This window comes from Epinephelus lanceolatus, chromosome 13, assembly GCF_041903045.1.
Source record: "Epinephelus lanceolatus isolate andai-2023 chromosome 13, ASM4190304v1, whole genome shotgun sequence".
Taxonomy (NCBI): Eukaryota; Metazoa; Chordata; class Actinopteri; order Perciformes; family Serranidae; genus Epinephelus; species Epinephelus lanceolatus.
In genome coordinates, this window is record NC_135746.1 from 33,805,447 (window position 1) to 33,822,057 (window position 16,611).

General features: G+C 40.1%; 1 protein-coding gene across 1 annotated transcript in view; it reads left to right on the top strand.

Annotated features, from left to right (window-relative positions):
- Positions 1–1,066: 1,066 nt before the first annotated feature.
- Positions 1,067–16,611, top strand: part of cnstb (consortin, connexin sorting protein b) — a 33,927-nt gene continuing 18,382 nt past the window's right edge. Inside the window, exons 1-4 of the mRNA XM_033649165.2 lie at positions 1,067–1,303; positions 6,604–7,176; positions 11,398–11,507; positions 14,737–14,767. Of these exons, the coding sequence (XP_033505056.1) occupies positions 7,089–7,176; positions 11,398–11,507; positions 14,737–14,767 (229 nt within the window). The 5' untranslated portion in view covers positions 1,067–1,303; positions 6,604–7,088. The remainder of the gene's footprint in view (positions 1,304–6,603; positions 7,177–11,397; positions 11,508–14,736; positions 14,768–16,611) is intronic.

Consider the following 16,611-nt stretch of genomic DNA (forward strand, 5'->3'; position numbering starts at 1 on the left):
GCATGCTTTCAAAATCTGTCTATAAATCAGAAGCCATATTGGCTGAAAATCACCATATTTTTTAATTATACTTTTTGGTTTGTCATCGTAGCTTAGTGTAGTATTGTAGGATTGAAAAACAGTTTCAAAACCTAGTTAGAACCATTTCATTTTTACACATTTCATACAAGGGGCACGTGCAAAAATGAAATTGCAGCAGTCAGAATTGAGACAGAACCATTAAACTCTATATGTGCTCTAAACGGTAAGTTTATTTTATTTGTACCCATATAGATTTGGTTTGTAGTAAAAAATGAGGCATCCCTTTTTACAAGCAACACTGTGGTGAGCCCTCTCCGCCTGCTAATGGACAGCTGATGTCTTATACTTTATATGATTAATGATACTGTTTTAATCAAATTGGAATTGATTGTTCATTGGATATTACATCATTTTAACTATATTCTTGGGGGCAGATTTTTAAAGGAAACATGCCCTCCAAACCACATTTTCTTTCTTTTTTTTAAATTAGCTATAAAGTAAACGTAAAATACAACTTTTGAAATTTGTTTGTGCCTCCTCTAAGCCAAAATTTAAAAAACAAGTCCCTCCCCAGTGCTTATAAAATCATTTAACATGCCTCCCTCTTTTTGCAACACCCCCTCATAAATAACGAACAGTTCCTAAAACCTTTTTTGTTTTTGTCCCATTTCCTTGATGTCTCACATTACCTGACTTCACCTTTTGTCTCTTATCCAGTAACTGAAATCCCCACAGCTCTCTTATGGTGCTGTGTGGAGTGGAAAGTGCTCCTTTAAGAACCAGTCTCTGTTCAGTGTTGCACCAATTTGCAGTCACACTGATTCATCTAATGGATACTCTTAGGTATCTATTCTGTGTACGTGCTAGTAACAATACAGCACAAAGACGATGCACATTTCTACTATTCCTCTTGTAATCCGCTGCACGGTTTATCAGCTTAACACCCCATCATATGACCGCCTCATCTGCTGTTACATAACCGCTGGCCCCCAGCCAGGAGCCAGTGTGCCACATCTGCCAGAAGATGGCAGCCTCCGCCACATGGTGAAATAAATAAATAAACATGACATGTGAGAAATGTATGTTTTGCAATGAGGGGAAGCTGAAAAAATCCCCGGATTGGACCGTAAACAAGAAGCATGAGAGAGTCCCAGAGACGGACAGCTGACAGAGGCAGGTCTATGTGGAGCCTGCTGTGGGCAGACACGGAGGAGGACACACACCGCGACGCTGTTTCAGGGCGTTGATGTTCTGACGGTAAACTATGAGACATCATCCAGCGGTGAGTGCATCTCTCCATCCTGTGTCCTGTGTTGTGTACTCCGTGTCATTATGTAACGGTAACTGACATGAAACATGGTATAGGAGGTTTGGATATTACCTTGCTCTACCAGAAGGAAATATAATAACCCTAGAGTGGGTTTAAGATGGATGTCGCAGCAGAGAAATACAGATAACAGCAGAATAAAAGGCGATAAACTCGATAGGTTACTTCAGTGACATAGAGATGCTGCTGTGTTTTGTCCTGTAGCTCTACACCACCGTCAGTATTCATGTGAGGAGCAGTCTGATGAAATAAAATAGAAATAAAAAAGAGGAAGACTCATTGAAAATTCACGTAGGCGAGATTTACAGTTCAACTGAGCGCGAGGATTCGTAGTGCACAAAAGCGTCAGCTGCACGCGCCCCCGATGCACATGTTCACTTCGCAGACACGTGCACACGCACGCACGCACACTCGGCCACCCACTTGTGCGACATTTTTGAAATGAATAGACAGGGGATGAATTGAAACCAGTAGACTGTCAACTGTAGAGACACGCAGAAACAAAGCTGTCTGTGTTTCTCTTCACAGTCGATGGATGTGTGAACACATCTTCATGATTGGCGGTGTGAGTCTGACAGAGGTGTTGGCAGGGTTGACTCAGGGAGCTATGTTAAAGAAAGATAGTATACTTTTGTTTTGAATAATTTACATGAATAAATGACCACAATATTGTTTTGCATTTGCCAGCTCATTAAACTATTAAGGTGTTTGTGATACAGTACATTACTGCTTACCATTTCTCAAAGAATATTCCTTACTGACTGGAAGTTTTTCACCCTCAGGGGCAGCCAGTGTTCTTCATTAATTCAGTGCAGTTTGAAGCTAGATTGAAGTTTTGAAACTTGCCTAAGGTAAACCATCATGGTGAATCACTGTCATTTTTGGTAACCACTTATTGTGGTACAGGGACGTGGGGGGGTGTGGGCTGGAGTTTGCTCAAGAGGTGGGGTCAGGTCGCCAGACTATTACTGAATCGCCAAAGGACTGACCAGCCACGGCTTCCCTCCCACGTCACTGTTTACGTCACACGCTGAGCTGCATGTTTTGTTACTTGCTCACGCCCCCCATTGCCCCGATAAAGGCGTATTCTGTATAAACAAAAGTAGGCAGGCGGCATTTTACCTCACTCCCCGATTTTGTTTTTATACTGCCAATGCTGAAAGAAGACTGATTGGGCTTTCCTGCAAATTCGCACAATTCCTATTTAAAAACTGCTATCGAGACAGACAGCTATTCACGCTTGCATTCACACCTATGTGTAATTTAGGGCGCATTCACACCAGGATAGTTGGAATGTGTGTTCACACCACTCCAAACGAACCCATCCAGTGTGGTCCAAGCGGACCAAATAGCGCCAGTGTGAATGCGTCCTTAGAGTCACCAATTAACCTGTGGGAGGAAGCTGGAGAAAACCCACACTCACTGAGGAAAAGATTTATCTTAGAAGATAAAGTTTTCAGTTGGTTCATCTCACTTAAATAATTTTATTGCAGTAAAATGTATCTGATGGACTGAGAAAGCAACTGATGTTATTATTATAGTAAGCTACCAAAAGTTTCATTTGTAAATGCAATATTAATAATTTATTTAGGTTAACTGAAAAAAGAGGGTACTTGACGTCCATGTATTGATACAATATTGCCATGCAAAAAATCGCAATACTATTTTCTTTTACCCCCACCCCTAGTGGTTATGTACTGGACTATTTTTTTAGCCCGGCGGCACAGTGGCAAGTTACCCTCAGATTAAGTCATGCTAGCTGTGTCCCATTGTTTCCAGTTTTCATGCTAAGCTAAACTAACCGTCCCCTGGCTCAAACATTACAGCAGCATCGTCTTGCCTAACTCTCAGGAAGAAAGACACTAAGCTGTCCCTTAACTGCAAGTCTCTGTGTAGTGCCTGTCATAAAGGAATGGAGGCGACTGGAAAGTGGTCAGCAGTAATTTTAAAGTTATGTAATTTTTTGTAAATATGCTGAAAAAAGCAAAACATGTTGTTTGAGAAAAAAAATGTAAAGGGCTTAAAACAGTAAAGTTGACATAGCATTTAGCAATTCACAGGAGAAACCTCACAATGTTAAAGCAATGTTTTAGTGCAGTTTACACAGATTTTCATCTTGAGTCTCTCTTGCATTATTCTGAATCTTATACTACACATCCTATGAGTCAGACTCCGCTCCCAGCGTTTGTACTTTGTGTCACATTCCATGTTGCAGAATTCACAACGTTCACATGACTGCATGCTGTGTGAACACATGGTGTCACACAGCTTTCATGCCCTCGGACCACTCGGGCTGAAAATGTAGGTTTCACGAGACGGAAATATATTTATCTACAGCATGTCAGCCATTGCCTATCCTGTCTCTACCAACTGAGAGAGGAAATCATGCTTTCTCTCGAGAAGCTTATGTATAAAACTGTACCTATACTGCACACATTTTTAATCTGATTCCCACCTGTGGAGGCAAAGACAGATGGACGCAGGGAACTGTCTCTGAAGCCATGCTGCAAGGGACTTAAAGGAATACTTCACCCCCAAGCCACCATTTTGTATATCAGTTGCTCACCCTGTGTTACGCTGAATTTGGGGAGAAAACTTTGTGTTTCTTACATGTCGCCATGATGAAGGCAGAATACAAAAACAGAAAAAACTCTTGATGAATTGAAGTCATAGGGGTCCACTTTTAACAATGGTAAAACATCAATTTTCAAACACAATTTGTGCAGTATAATTTATCTAATTTATCCAGTAATATGCTCAGCACTTCCCAAACAGACAGCGTTTTCTAATGAGTAAGAACCAAAAAGTGAAATTCATCTATGTTCTCTTCAAAGCCAGACTCCATTGACAATTTTACCTTGTCATTTTACCTTGCTGAGCACGACAGCTGCTTGTCTACCACTGCCACGATTAGTTAGTTTGTTTGAGTGATTAGCCCCTTTTCCACCAACATTTCCGGGAACTTTTATTACCAGGAATTCATTTACCTGGGTAAACGAATTCCTGGTAATCTGTGTGGTTTGCGTCTCCACCTCACCTCAAGTTCTGGAAAATATATTTAAATTAGCATGATGACGTGGATGATTCGGCGTGTGTCCTGTAATTGGCTCCGCCAGCTTGGCTGGTTACATGCAGAGTTGGGGCTGTTTGTCTCAGCCAGCAGCTAAGTTTAAAAGTATTTTAAGATAAGTGTCAAACTAAGTTAGTCTACATACAGACAGCTGTCATTTGAGCTTATTAGTAACAATTCGCTATCAGTTGAACTAGCGTGCCATCCTTGCGTAAAACATAACGTTAGTGTAGGTGGATGAGAGACTGTGGACGGAGCATATTGAATACCACTGTCTACATGTTTACATGTTCATGCTTGCTGAACACATATATTGATAAAGTATTGGCTTCTTACTCGCTAAGGTTTAATATCACTTACAGTAACAGGTGTAGCTGCCATCAGCTCGAGTTATTTTCAAGTTATCTTCACTTTGTTTCCACCGGGGCCGCTCGGTTCTTTTGTGCCGGCGCTTATCAGTACTATGGTCTTTAATAATTTAGCTCCGGGGCTAATTTAGTACTGGGTTTTAGTACCCATCCTTAATAAAAACAGAAACGAAGTGAAGCTTGTGGAAATGAAATAAAGCTTGCAGCGGCTGCCAGGAAGTGTGGAACGCTGCAAGTGTGTGTTCCACCGATCAGTGTTCTTCGGCAAACAGCCCCACCCCTCAAGAATTCGGGGTAATCTTAAAAGTCCCACCCCCCTACTAGGTAAATTTTCCAGGGTAAATTGAGGTTGAGGGAAAGTTTTTTACCCGGGTAATTTCGGTGGAAACGCATGGAGATTTTTCAAAATTCTGGGTAATTGATAAAGTTCCTGCAGTGGAAAAGGGTCTATTGTTTGACTATGGTGTTTCAAAGGGTTAGTTTGGATTCACCCTCACGTTCTATTAAAAAGGACTGTTTGGAAAGTACTGAGTATGCAATTGGATAAATGAGTAGTGTGAGAGTTTGTAAGCCGATGTTTTCATATAGTTTTGCTGTTGTTCAACGTGGACTTCTATGACTTAATACATGAAGAATTTTCTCCATTTTTGGATTCTTCTTTCACCATGGAGGTATTTTTCTTCATGAATTCAACATAACTCAGGGTGAGTAACTTAAATACAAATAGTCGTTTGGGGAGGGTGAAGTATTCCTTTAAGTGAAAAATAAATGAAAACCAAAAACAAGGTATTGACAACAGTGTGTTAGGTATCTCTCTATAATAATAACAACAGTGACAGGAGTGGTTAAAGGTTAGAGCGACTGCCCTGTGAAAGGCCATTGATCCTGATAATGTCAAGCTTTTGTCATCAGCCACAGGTAAACCCATGTGAACTGCCTTTAGGTAAGAAACTAAATCCTTACCATGTCAGAAATTGTTAATCTGGATAAAAACATCAGCTTAGTGCCTGTAAATGGAGAGTTTCACTGTCATGTAATATATAATGAGGTTGAACGTTTACTTTCTGCAGCAAAGGTGCTTGAAGAGTTATGTAAACAGAGTGTGTCTCCAACATGTAAAGAAGACTTAATGACATTTGTCCTCAGCTGCACTTGTATATTAGCTAATGTTAGCATGTAAACACCCTAAACTAAAATGGTGAACACTGTTTACATGAAATTATCTGAATATCAGCATTTCAGAATTGTTATTGCAAGCATGTTAGCATGCTGACATTAGCATTTAGCTCAAAGCACTGCTTGTACAGTCTGGTCTCACAGAGCTGCTAGCATTTCCGTAGACTTGTGGTCCTCTTCATAACAAGCGGTTATCTGTCAGAGGGCCATTTACGTAATCAACGTAAATGAGTGAATTGAATGAATAAACAATACGCTTTAAGAAATACTGGAAAAATGCTGACCCTCACTTCTGGTCGAAGAAAGTGTAAGAAGGGATTATTATTAGTATCGCGCATGCTGTTTGTCTGCACTGTAACATCCTCATGGCAGATTATTTTACTCCACAGACTACTATGAAGTTATTTTCAACCCGTGAGTTATTCAGAATGGAGCACTCTGCCATGCCTCAATGGGCAGTCATGGTTTAGAGACAAAGACGACCCTTTATGTCAGTGACATAACTGCTGTTACACCAGAAATGCAGCCTCTCTTTGCATTCAACTCTCTTCTTTTTCTGTTTATGTGTTCTCTCCTCCTCAGAGCATACTGAATGAGGCATACATTATGTCATCTTTTAAAATTATACCTTTTTCTGACAGCACCCTGGGGACAAAGAAAGGAGGCTGCACTGAATTCTGCATGTAAGAGAGAAGAAGAAACGCACAGTAGACTGTACAGAGGACTGCAGAAAGTCTGCAAAATCTGAGAGCATCATCCTCCACTGCCCAGCCTTCATAGACTGAGGTGGACATTTCAAATCTCCCTTTCCTTGACCACCCAGGATGGAGGATTAAATCACATGCTCCGTCACGAGCGATAACAAACCAAACCTGCTGAAACCTCATTCTCCAGTGCTTGATAAGCCCTTGAGACCTTTCTGAGAGCTTAGAGCAACACAAACTTTCCCAAGTAATTTTCTTATCTTACTCAAAGGAAACATTCTGATAAAAGTCAGAAGCAATTTATGTTTTTCCAGTGAGGGCTTGAAATAAGAGACCTAGCCACGGCCCGCTGGAAGGTCTCAGAGAAGCTTTTGGAGAACGCGGACTTGGAGGACAAGATTGTTGCTTGTGTGACGGAGGTGATGGGTAACAAGAACGCCATTCCGCCAAAAGGTCCTGACACTGGGACAATGCAGAAAGAGGAAGGGGTGTGCAACGACAGTGTCACAGGTGAAAAATCTTTTCTCTATTTTGTTTTTATCTAAAATATAACGGCTGTGTGATTTTTATATTTGTCCACCACAGGGAAAGTTGCTTTTTGGCAGTATCAGCCAATGTAGATGTTAATGGCGCTATACAACTCATTACAGCTCATTTATTAAAATGCCTCTCAGAGATAGTTTATCATCTTTAAAAGACCCTAGACTGACAGCAGAGAGACAAATTAGTATGATACCACACATTGTTCTGTGGCGAACTGCTGATTGAAAGCTTTTCAGAACAACTCAGAGCTTATCATCCATCTGTGGACCGCAAACTGCTGCCTGCAATACAACCAGAGCTTAAGTTGATCAGGATGATACTAAGCTGTAAGGGAGCCACAGCAAATGCTCTTGGAAGTTTGCAATACACAATACAGCTGGAGCTGATACACAATGTTACATAAGAGTTGCACGATACCACTACAGTTAATACTGACCAATTGTCGCAGTAATGGCTGCAGGCGGGGGGCTGACAGGCTGTCACTGACAGCAACTTGCTGAGGTAACAGGCTTTTTGTCAGGTAGCTTTAGCATCTACCACGTCTTGTGGAGCAGCAATGACACACACTCACACACATCTACTTCTATCTTTGTGAGGATCCTTATTGATATAATGCATTCCCTAGCCCCCTACCCAAAATAAATCAACACCACTAAATGGCTAACTCCAACCCATACCCTTACCCTATCTAAACCTTAGTCTTACCTTAACCTTAAAACCAAATCTTAACCTCCAGTTGACCTTTGAGGAAATGAGGACAAGCCAAAATGCAACGTATTCTCACACAACGGTTTGTATGATATCCTACAAAAATGCAAACACAACAGTTGGTATGATATCCTACGATTTAGCATTCAGCATAGCACGAATGATGGTACATTCTTAACATAAAGTTATTTAATTAACATAAAGTTACAGAGGTTAGGTTTAGGAAAAGAAACGTGGTGAGGACATACTTTAAAGCAGTGGTTTCCAACTGGTGGTTCGTGGTCCAAAAGTGGATAGCGGGTCCATTCTGAATGGACTACAAGTGACTCACAAATGTACAATGAATTTCCGGCATACCACTCTTGTATCTGTACACTCAATATGAAGCTAGAGCCAGGAGGTGGGTAGCTTTGCTTGGCATAAAGAATAAATATAAAAAAAGGCTATTTCTTAGCCATTCGCAGTCACTTCCCGGAGTCTTGTCATCACTGTGACGTTGGCAGCAATTAGGGGGCCAAGAAATAGTACTTGGCCAAGAAATATGTGGATGCCTTTGGACTGAGCCAGCCTAGCTGTTAAGCCTGTTTCCTGTCTTTATGCGAAGCTAATGCAGTGGGTCTAATTCTGCGTTGTGTGTTATGTAGGCAAAGACACACTCCAGAATGGTCTCAACACAATATATTCACCTGCATTATGGAGAAGAAACATTCACAGGTGTTCACAGGTTTTCTCGTACATGCTCTCAGTGCTCTGTAACACCATGAGGAAAGTCACTACATGTCTCCTGTTAACAACCAGTCTCAACAGTACACTCTAGCGTGACAAGCTACGTAGTAGCCCTGCAGTACACACAGACCGCGACAGCTTCTCCTCTAATTATCAAGTTTATGCATGAAAAGAAACAACATAACAGTTCTACAACATAACACTGTGACTACACCAGCTTTACAAGTATTTTTGAGTAACTTAAATTCACTTTTACAACAAAAACCATGAAAGTACGAAGAGCAGCAGAAATGCTAGCCTTTCTGGGAAAAGTCACAGAGCAAAGAGGGAGTAAAACCCAACGAAACGTGGTAAGTGCAGTTTTAGAAAATAAAATACTCACTATACTTCCGGTAATATTCAGACCTTTTCCCTAACATATATGTGTTTAAAACATTAATATGAACATTTATAACAGTACAATTTTCTCCCAGCATATCAACAAGACTCCAGGAATAAAGAAAAACATGACAGCAAAAACGCTACCCTTTAAAATAAATGTTTGCGCTTCCCTGCCTTGTTCATAATATGGCGCAACAACATCACACCACTACACTAAGACAACTGGTTGTTGGTGGTAGCTCCCTATTTAGAGAGTGCTATCAATCTTCTCATCTAACTCAAGCAAGGAAGCAAAAAAGAGTATGTCCCAAGCCAAGCTAGTCCTCTAAAGCTAAGGGAGGGAGATGTAGCTGGTTTTAATAAAAATGAAAACACTCAAACAATATTGTTCCACTTATGCATAGTGGAATACTCCAGTGATTTAGTATTGCACTCTGCAGAAGACAGATTAAAGAAGAATGAATGTGGAGATATATAATAATATAATAATAATATTGAGATACAAAGATATCCTGACTTTTAGTCTTAATATGGCTCAAGCTCAAAGTAATGCTGCATCCTATATTTCCCATAATGCAACCAGTAGCATCCCTTTGTTTGACCTTTGGTAACTGGTAACTAAACCTGGTAAGTCTTTAAAACTCCACACTTTCAGTTTGTAACACAGACTTTATGTCATTATATATTTAGGGATCCTTTTCATAATGCGTTCAGATGTTTACAATACGAAACTGAGCCTGTCAGTGGCAAAAACAAGCAATTTTAGTGGATGTAAATTGATGGTGCTTAATTTCCTGCAGGGATTACATTGCAGCCTGTTTCATTGCTGCTGGCTGCAGTGCTCTCGTTCAATACTGGCCCAAAAAGTGTTTCGATTAGTACTTAGACACAAAAACATATAAGTCCAGGTTGAGAAATACCCAAGTTATCCTTTAGTTATCCTTTAATGGTACGAAAGTAATATATACTGTCTAAATAATTACTAAAAGGGGCATCCACCTATTTAAAACACAGTGGTCACTTTAAGGCTCATATATGCTCAACGTTAGATATGAATAGACACAGATGGAGCCTTCTGTCTGTACTATTAAAGTCACCCATATTTGTGCACGTTTTCTGAAAGGTTACGGATACAGACAAATTTGAACAACCTGAAATTGTGGTGTGGCATAATTTAAGCAAGATGCAACTGTAGGACACAAGGAAGACATTTTAAAAATGGCAGAATGGAACAAATCGGTAATATAGTCAAAAGAATTCTCCATCCATATGTTGCAATGTATTTAATGGCCTAACAGACCACCGCCGTCTACAATGCTGCCCCCTTTAAAATGTACATTATTGCAATTGTTTGTTATTGTCCTAAGTTTGACTTTACCCTTTAGTGCCATTTAGTGAATGTTTCTATGCCAACATAAAGAACACATGGAAGTGTGAGGGCAGTGACGGATACATTTGAAATGAACATATCTATTTTCGTACAAAGGGAGTATAAATGAGCCTAAATGAGTTACACTCAGCCTTTACAAACATCTGTATAATATATTTAGTGACTTGGAAGGAGCTTTGTCAAGTCTCAGAATATAACCCTGATGATGTCATTAGGGTTATGCGAATTAGGATCTTGGAGAGTGTAATATTCTTTCTGTTTACCAGAAACAGTCCCTTAATCACTATCATCAAACCCACCAGACTTCATTTAAATAAGCAGAAATGTTATCATTGTAAAACACACTACATTCAAAATCAGTAGAAGCAAAATAAAACCCAGGAAAGCTGCTTGTTTCATCTTTCCACTGTTCCAACAATCACTTACTCAGTTTGGTTGAAATAAACCCTTCATTCACCTAGTTAGATGTGAGCATATGCTGGCTCTATACACACTAATATATATACTGTGTATTTTAATGGAGTCCGGTGTGTTTGGCGATGGCAACATCGGGTCTATTTCTTGTTAAACAAAAAGGATCTTACTCTTTAAGAGGCTGACCTCTGTAGGGATCTTTTCCATTATGTTGTCGGACACTTAAAATAACAATCTTGGCCAGTGGCAAAAATAAGCACTTTTAGTGGACGTACATTAGTGATGCTCCATTGCCCTCAGGGATTACAGTGCAGCAGGTTTCACTGGTGCTGGCTGAAGCGGTCTCGCTCGATACTGGACTAGCTTAAAAAAAAAAAAAACTGTGAAAAACATAGGGTCAAGTTTGGAAAATACCAAAGTTTTGCTTTAAATTAACATTTCTATCACTGATTACATAAACCATTGATAAATGCAGAGCAGATACACAACAGTAAAGATACTGTGATCAGAATTTACACATCAAGGCTACCATAATTACTGAAGCATGTGTTTGTGTTGTTTGCTTCTAGGAAGTGTCTCGAGAGATGAACTGTCGGGCCCCAGCCCAGAGCTGCTGGCCTCCCTGCAGTCCCTCCGAGAAAACAGTGACTACACACTGCTGCCACACTCCCTGCACCAGGTGTGTGTCTGTGTGTGTAGGTGAATGTTCAAGAGAAACTGGGAGGATGTTTTTCTCCCAAATCCAGAGGGAATATGTGTCTTTATTTAGTCAGACAGAAGGGATTTGTGTGTGGGTGTGTACATTTGTCACATCTACAGTGTGTGTGTGTGTGTGTGTGTGTGTGTGTGTGTGTATGGCAGTCCTCCTGTGTGACCTGATTCCGAAGTCTCTGTTTTCTCAGTTAGCGGGGACAAATATAACAAACCCCCAAGCTGGTGTTTCTCTAATGCATCAAATAGCTTGTTAAATTTCACCAGCATGCAAAAGCACTGTGATAGCTTTGTTTGTCATTTGAAAAGGTCAGCAATATGAAAAACTAAAATGTTCCCTGTAATTTAATTGGTCAAGGAGGCATCAGCGGGAGTTACTGAAGCGGAAAAGAACACTTATGCAAATGTTCTGTGCAGGGATTTGAACCTGCAACCCTATACTCTTTTGTTCACATGTTTAATATTCTCTCTCCTACCGCCTCCATTCCCACAGATCACAATTATAGGGTTCCATGACACATGCTAGTTAGCAGTGTGATAAATATAGCTTGGTTCAGTCTCTGCTTAGTTGAAAAGGATCACAGTAAAAGACAGAGGGTTTATGTTGTTCATGCAATACTTTGTAGAGCACAATCTCCTAACAGCACTTAGACAATATGATTAATTTGTCTCAACTATTCCAGCACCTTGACAAGCTTGTAGTTTGCTTTGCTCCACTGCCAGCTCCAGTAATCATGGAACAAAGGCAAGGCTGCTTTTCCTCAAATACTAAAAAAGGAAAAGAGAGGCAATGCAGTGCAAATCAGGTTCCTATTCATTTGGAGAAGGAAGTTACATGACGTGTATCTGTTGGAGTCACGCACGATAACTTATCATTTTGTTATAAATACACTCCAAAAACAAGGAATTTGGTGTGAGTTACACTACAGAATCCTACATTCAGCATGTAGACCCACTTTAATAGAAACATGATCAGTGTCTCTCATACTCTATTAGACATTAAGGTCCATATTTGGTTATATCTGCTAGCACCCGCTCTTCTGGTGTAACAAATATTTCATGGCCTAAATTAATTTGTTAAACACTAAAGATTACATATACAGATACTTCCTTCTGCGCAGTGATACGGTTGGCTGCTGTAACCGGGTAAAAAGAAAATAGTTCCAACATGAAACTGCTCACAACAAGATCTTTGGATTATCTCGAGTAACAGGGTCATGATTTTCAAATGGATTTTTTTGGTGCTTTGAGCACCACAAGCTGAGTGCCATCTAGTTCCATTATACTGGAGAGAAGGTGGACATCTCTACGGCCGATATTTCCCACACTTGGCAACTCAGTTTAAAACAATCTTGATTAATAATTAGCACGACAGGTCAGAGAAAAAATATACGTTTTTGATTTCACGGTGAGCTGGCCCTTTAAGGAACTCACCAGAGCTGATTAATTAGTCTAAAAGTCAATATTAATCAGCAGTGATTCTAATAATTACTTAATCATTTCACTCTTTTTTTTTCCAGCCAAAAGTGCCAAACATTTTCTGGTTCCAGGTTCTCAGATGTGAGGATTTGATGCTGTTCATGAAGCAAATATGATGGTACATTTAATATAGTGGGGTGTGGGACTAACCAAACAAACAATTGGAACAAGTCGTGTTCCACTCTGGGAAGTTATACAGGGCATTTTTCACAATTTGGGACATATTATTGCCTTAATCATTTGGGCTAGAAAATAGTCAGCAGATTAACCCATAATAAAAAAAAATAAGTTGCCATCCAAAAACTACCTGGTATGGAATTGCAGAAGACTAGACTAGAGCCCATTTTGGGACTCCATCCACGACACATCAATCCATGACTTAAAATTAATGTGGGCCAGGGGTGTAAAGTGTGTGTCTGTGTGTGGCTTTCCTTCTCCCCCAACTTCTGGCCCCCTTTCTCAGACCACACCCAGCTATGAACTCGGCTTTCATTTTGATCTCAGCTACACACCTGTAAAGTTTCATGACTGCATCTAGCACGATTGAGACAGTGCATGTTGACAAAATGTGTCCACACCACAGGCTATGGATGACATGACAACTCCCCATAAGTGAAGCCAAAACATCTCGATCACCCCCTGTTGGCTGGCTGCAGCACAGGTCATAAACCGTCCCCCTCCATGTTAGCATATGGGACATGAGCCAAATTAAAAAGCCAAAGTACATGTCAAATAATTTTTTCCCTAAATTAGGTAGGTATATCACGCTGATGTATGTTCAAGTGTTCACTTTTCTGATAAGTTAGGTTTTAAGTAGTTATTTTGTGCTATAAAAAGGGGGTTTGACATTGTGATTGACAGCTGTGTATACCAATTGGTGTATTTGTGATCAATGGCACTGCTTGTGATTGGTTGGATCGGTGTATGGGCGGAAAATTGATACCCTGGAGATCACTACTGTGCAATCTGGTTTCAAATAACATCAGCCCAAGATGGCAGCAGCCAAATGTTGGATATTTTGACTTCATTTTAGTAATTTTGGGTTAAGTGGAGATGTGTCCCCCATCTTTATATTCAGTGTATGGTCCACAAAGACACACAGACAGACAGATATATAAACACCTGGCAAAGTACTCAAATAGGTTTCTTTGGTAGTTCCCACTACAAGAGGTGTCTCCAGGACCACATTTTGCAGAATCACAAGGTGAAAACAAAACCAGCCATCAAGAGGTTAATATCTGAGGAGGTGAAAATCTCGACATTTACTAAATCAAACAGTCGGCTGGTTGTCGAGAGGAAGGTGTAAAGTGGATGGGAAAAAGCTCACAGAGACACGTTAATCCGGACCATAATTAGTTTCATGTGATGTCTTACAGGGTGTCTCCATGTCTCTGCCTCCTGGTATGACTCTGTCATGTGATCTTCACCTTTGAGGGAATTTGGAGAATTTCAGACAAAAACATCTACATTTGGTTAAACAGCCTAATTAGTGTTTGACGACATCGTTTTCAGTGCTTAGCAGCATGGTTTAAGGTCACCATCTGCTTTGATGCTTTATAGGTTAATGGTGATGTTTCACACTACAGCGCTGTCACGTGACTTGTTTCACAGCTGCACAAATGATGTACATGTCTGTGTTCTGCAGTAGTATGTTTGGATTTACATGTAAATCAACATATTGTGCCTCCTGTTAAATCAATTCTTTTTTATTTTTTCAGATTGCAGAGGCCTACTCGCTCAAAGAGGACTGTATCCTTTTGTTGTGTTTTGAACTGTACAGTGACCTCATCAGTGACCTCATTTGTTTCTGTTTTTATGCATTGTGATATTTGCCAGTCACAAGTATTTTCCAGCTGAGTCGTGACTGAGCCGAGCTGGCACATGCCACGTTTGAAAAAAACCCACACTATGGAGTTAGTGCATCTATCTAAGGGGGGTGTATCTTCGGTAAAGGTCTATAAGCAGAGCAGACAGGCTTTAAATTCTGTCATTTCTTCCATTAGAGGCCTGCTTTGCTCTGATTAAGGCCAACAAATGACCCTACATGAACAAAAGTAATAAAATTCAGAGATACAAAATGGTAATAAGTCATACTGTCTTACTGTTGTTTTCTATCTGTTCATTGTGTCTCAGTAACTGGGTGTTCCCCATACTCTGGCTGAAAGCCCTGAAGGCTTGCAGGAGTAGTTTCCTCTGGCTCTGTTAGTGCTGTTGTTCTGGCAACGGCAGTTGGCCTAACTTGCTGCAACGAGGACGGTGTGTGTTTACGTGTTTATGTGTGAGAGGAGGGAGAAAGAGAGGCAGAGACAAAGTGAGGGGGCTAATGTATGGAGAAGGAGGAGTAATTGTCCCTGAGCTCATGATTCATTTTCTATGATCTGTGCTGGAACTGGTTGTGGTTATTGTTGCTATTGCTTTTAAAGTAATTTCAGAAAAACATGTTTTCTTTCTTGTTTTTTTAGTTACTTTAGTCTGACTTTTTTATTCTGCAATCTGCAAGATCATAACATGGATGCCTACACATTTTATCTATTATCACAGCGAAAAGGCTACCTCAGTCTGTACCAAAGAAGATCCAATAAGGGACTGTTTGTTATTTATGAGGAGGGAGGGAGTGGTGCAAAACGGAGGAGGCATGTCAAATCATTTTTTGAGCACTGGGGAGGGAGTTATGTTTTTTATGTTGGCTTAGGGAGCATGATGTACAACTTTAAATGTTTGTATTTTGTATTTATTTTAAAAGCCATCTGAACCCCAAAACCTGTTGACAGGTTTAAAAAGTATGTTTTTTTTTAAAAAAAAATCACAAATCATAGCTAGAAACTGTGAAAAACAGACATTATCATTGGGTTTTCAATTGGATTGGATTTGTCAGATGGTCCTTGAACACATCATGCACGAGAAATGCTTCCACCAGGAAACATAATTAAATCCAAGCTTAAAGAAGTCATTTTCCATCAAGAATTTCACCAAAAATATACCATTTGCATGAACCAGATTCTTTTAAATTTCTTTGAAACATTAAATTCTGCGCTCCTGCATGCATAACAGCAGTGAAAAACCAAAACTTTTTTCAACTCCATATTTTGTTTTCAACTTTTAACTTGCAAAGGACAAGGTTTAAAGATCTAATAACGACCGCTGTGCCAAGTTACTGACAAAATTCTAGATGGCTGCTTCTGCCACTGTTGTGTATGTGCACATGGTGCTAATGCCGGCTGTGTGTGTGCATGCATGCGGGAGATTGTGTGATGCGTAGGCTTATTAAATGTTGTTAGTTTTGTGTGGTAGGATGTGTGCCTGTCATGCACCCATACTCTGATGAAGTGCACACACAGCTTGTGTGATGATGCGAATTGTAAGGAGGGTTTGCATTTTGCTGAAGAAATTAGCTGTTTGTTCTGGTGATAGCTCACTAACATGCTGTTTGCTTGTTGCATTGGCTCCAATACCTACATTTGGTATGAATTTTTTTTTTTTTTTTCAATGTCATTTGTGGTGGAGGGAGGCTCATGGGTTTCCCTCTAGTCACTCAGGGAGGCTCAAGGAAGAACATTTATAGTTTCAGGGAGGGTCAAGATAAAACAAACAAA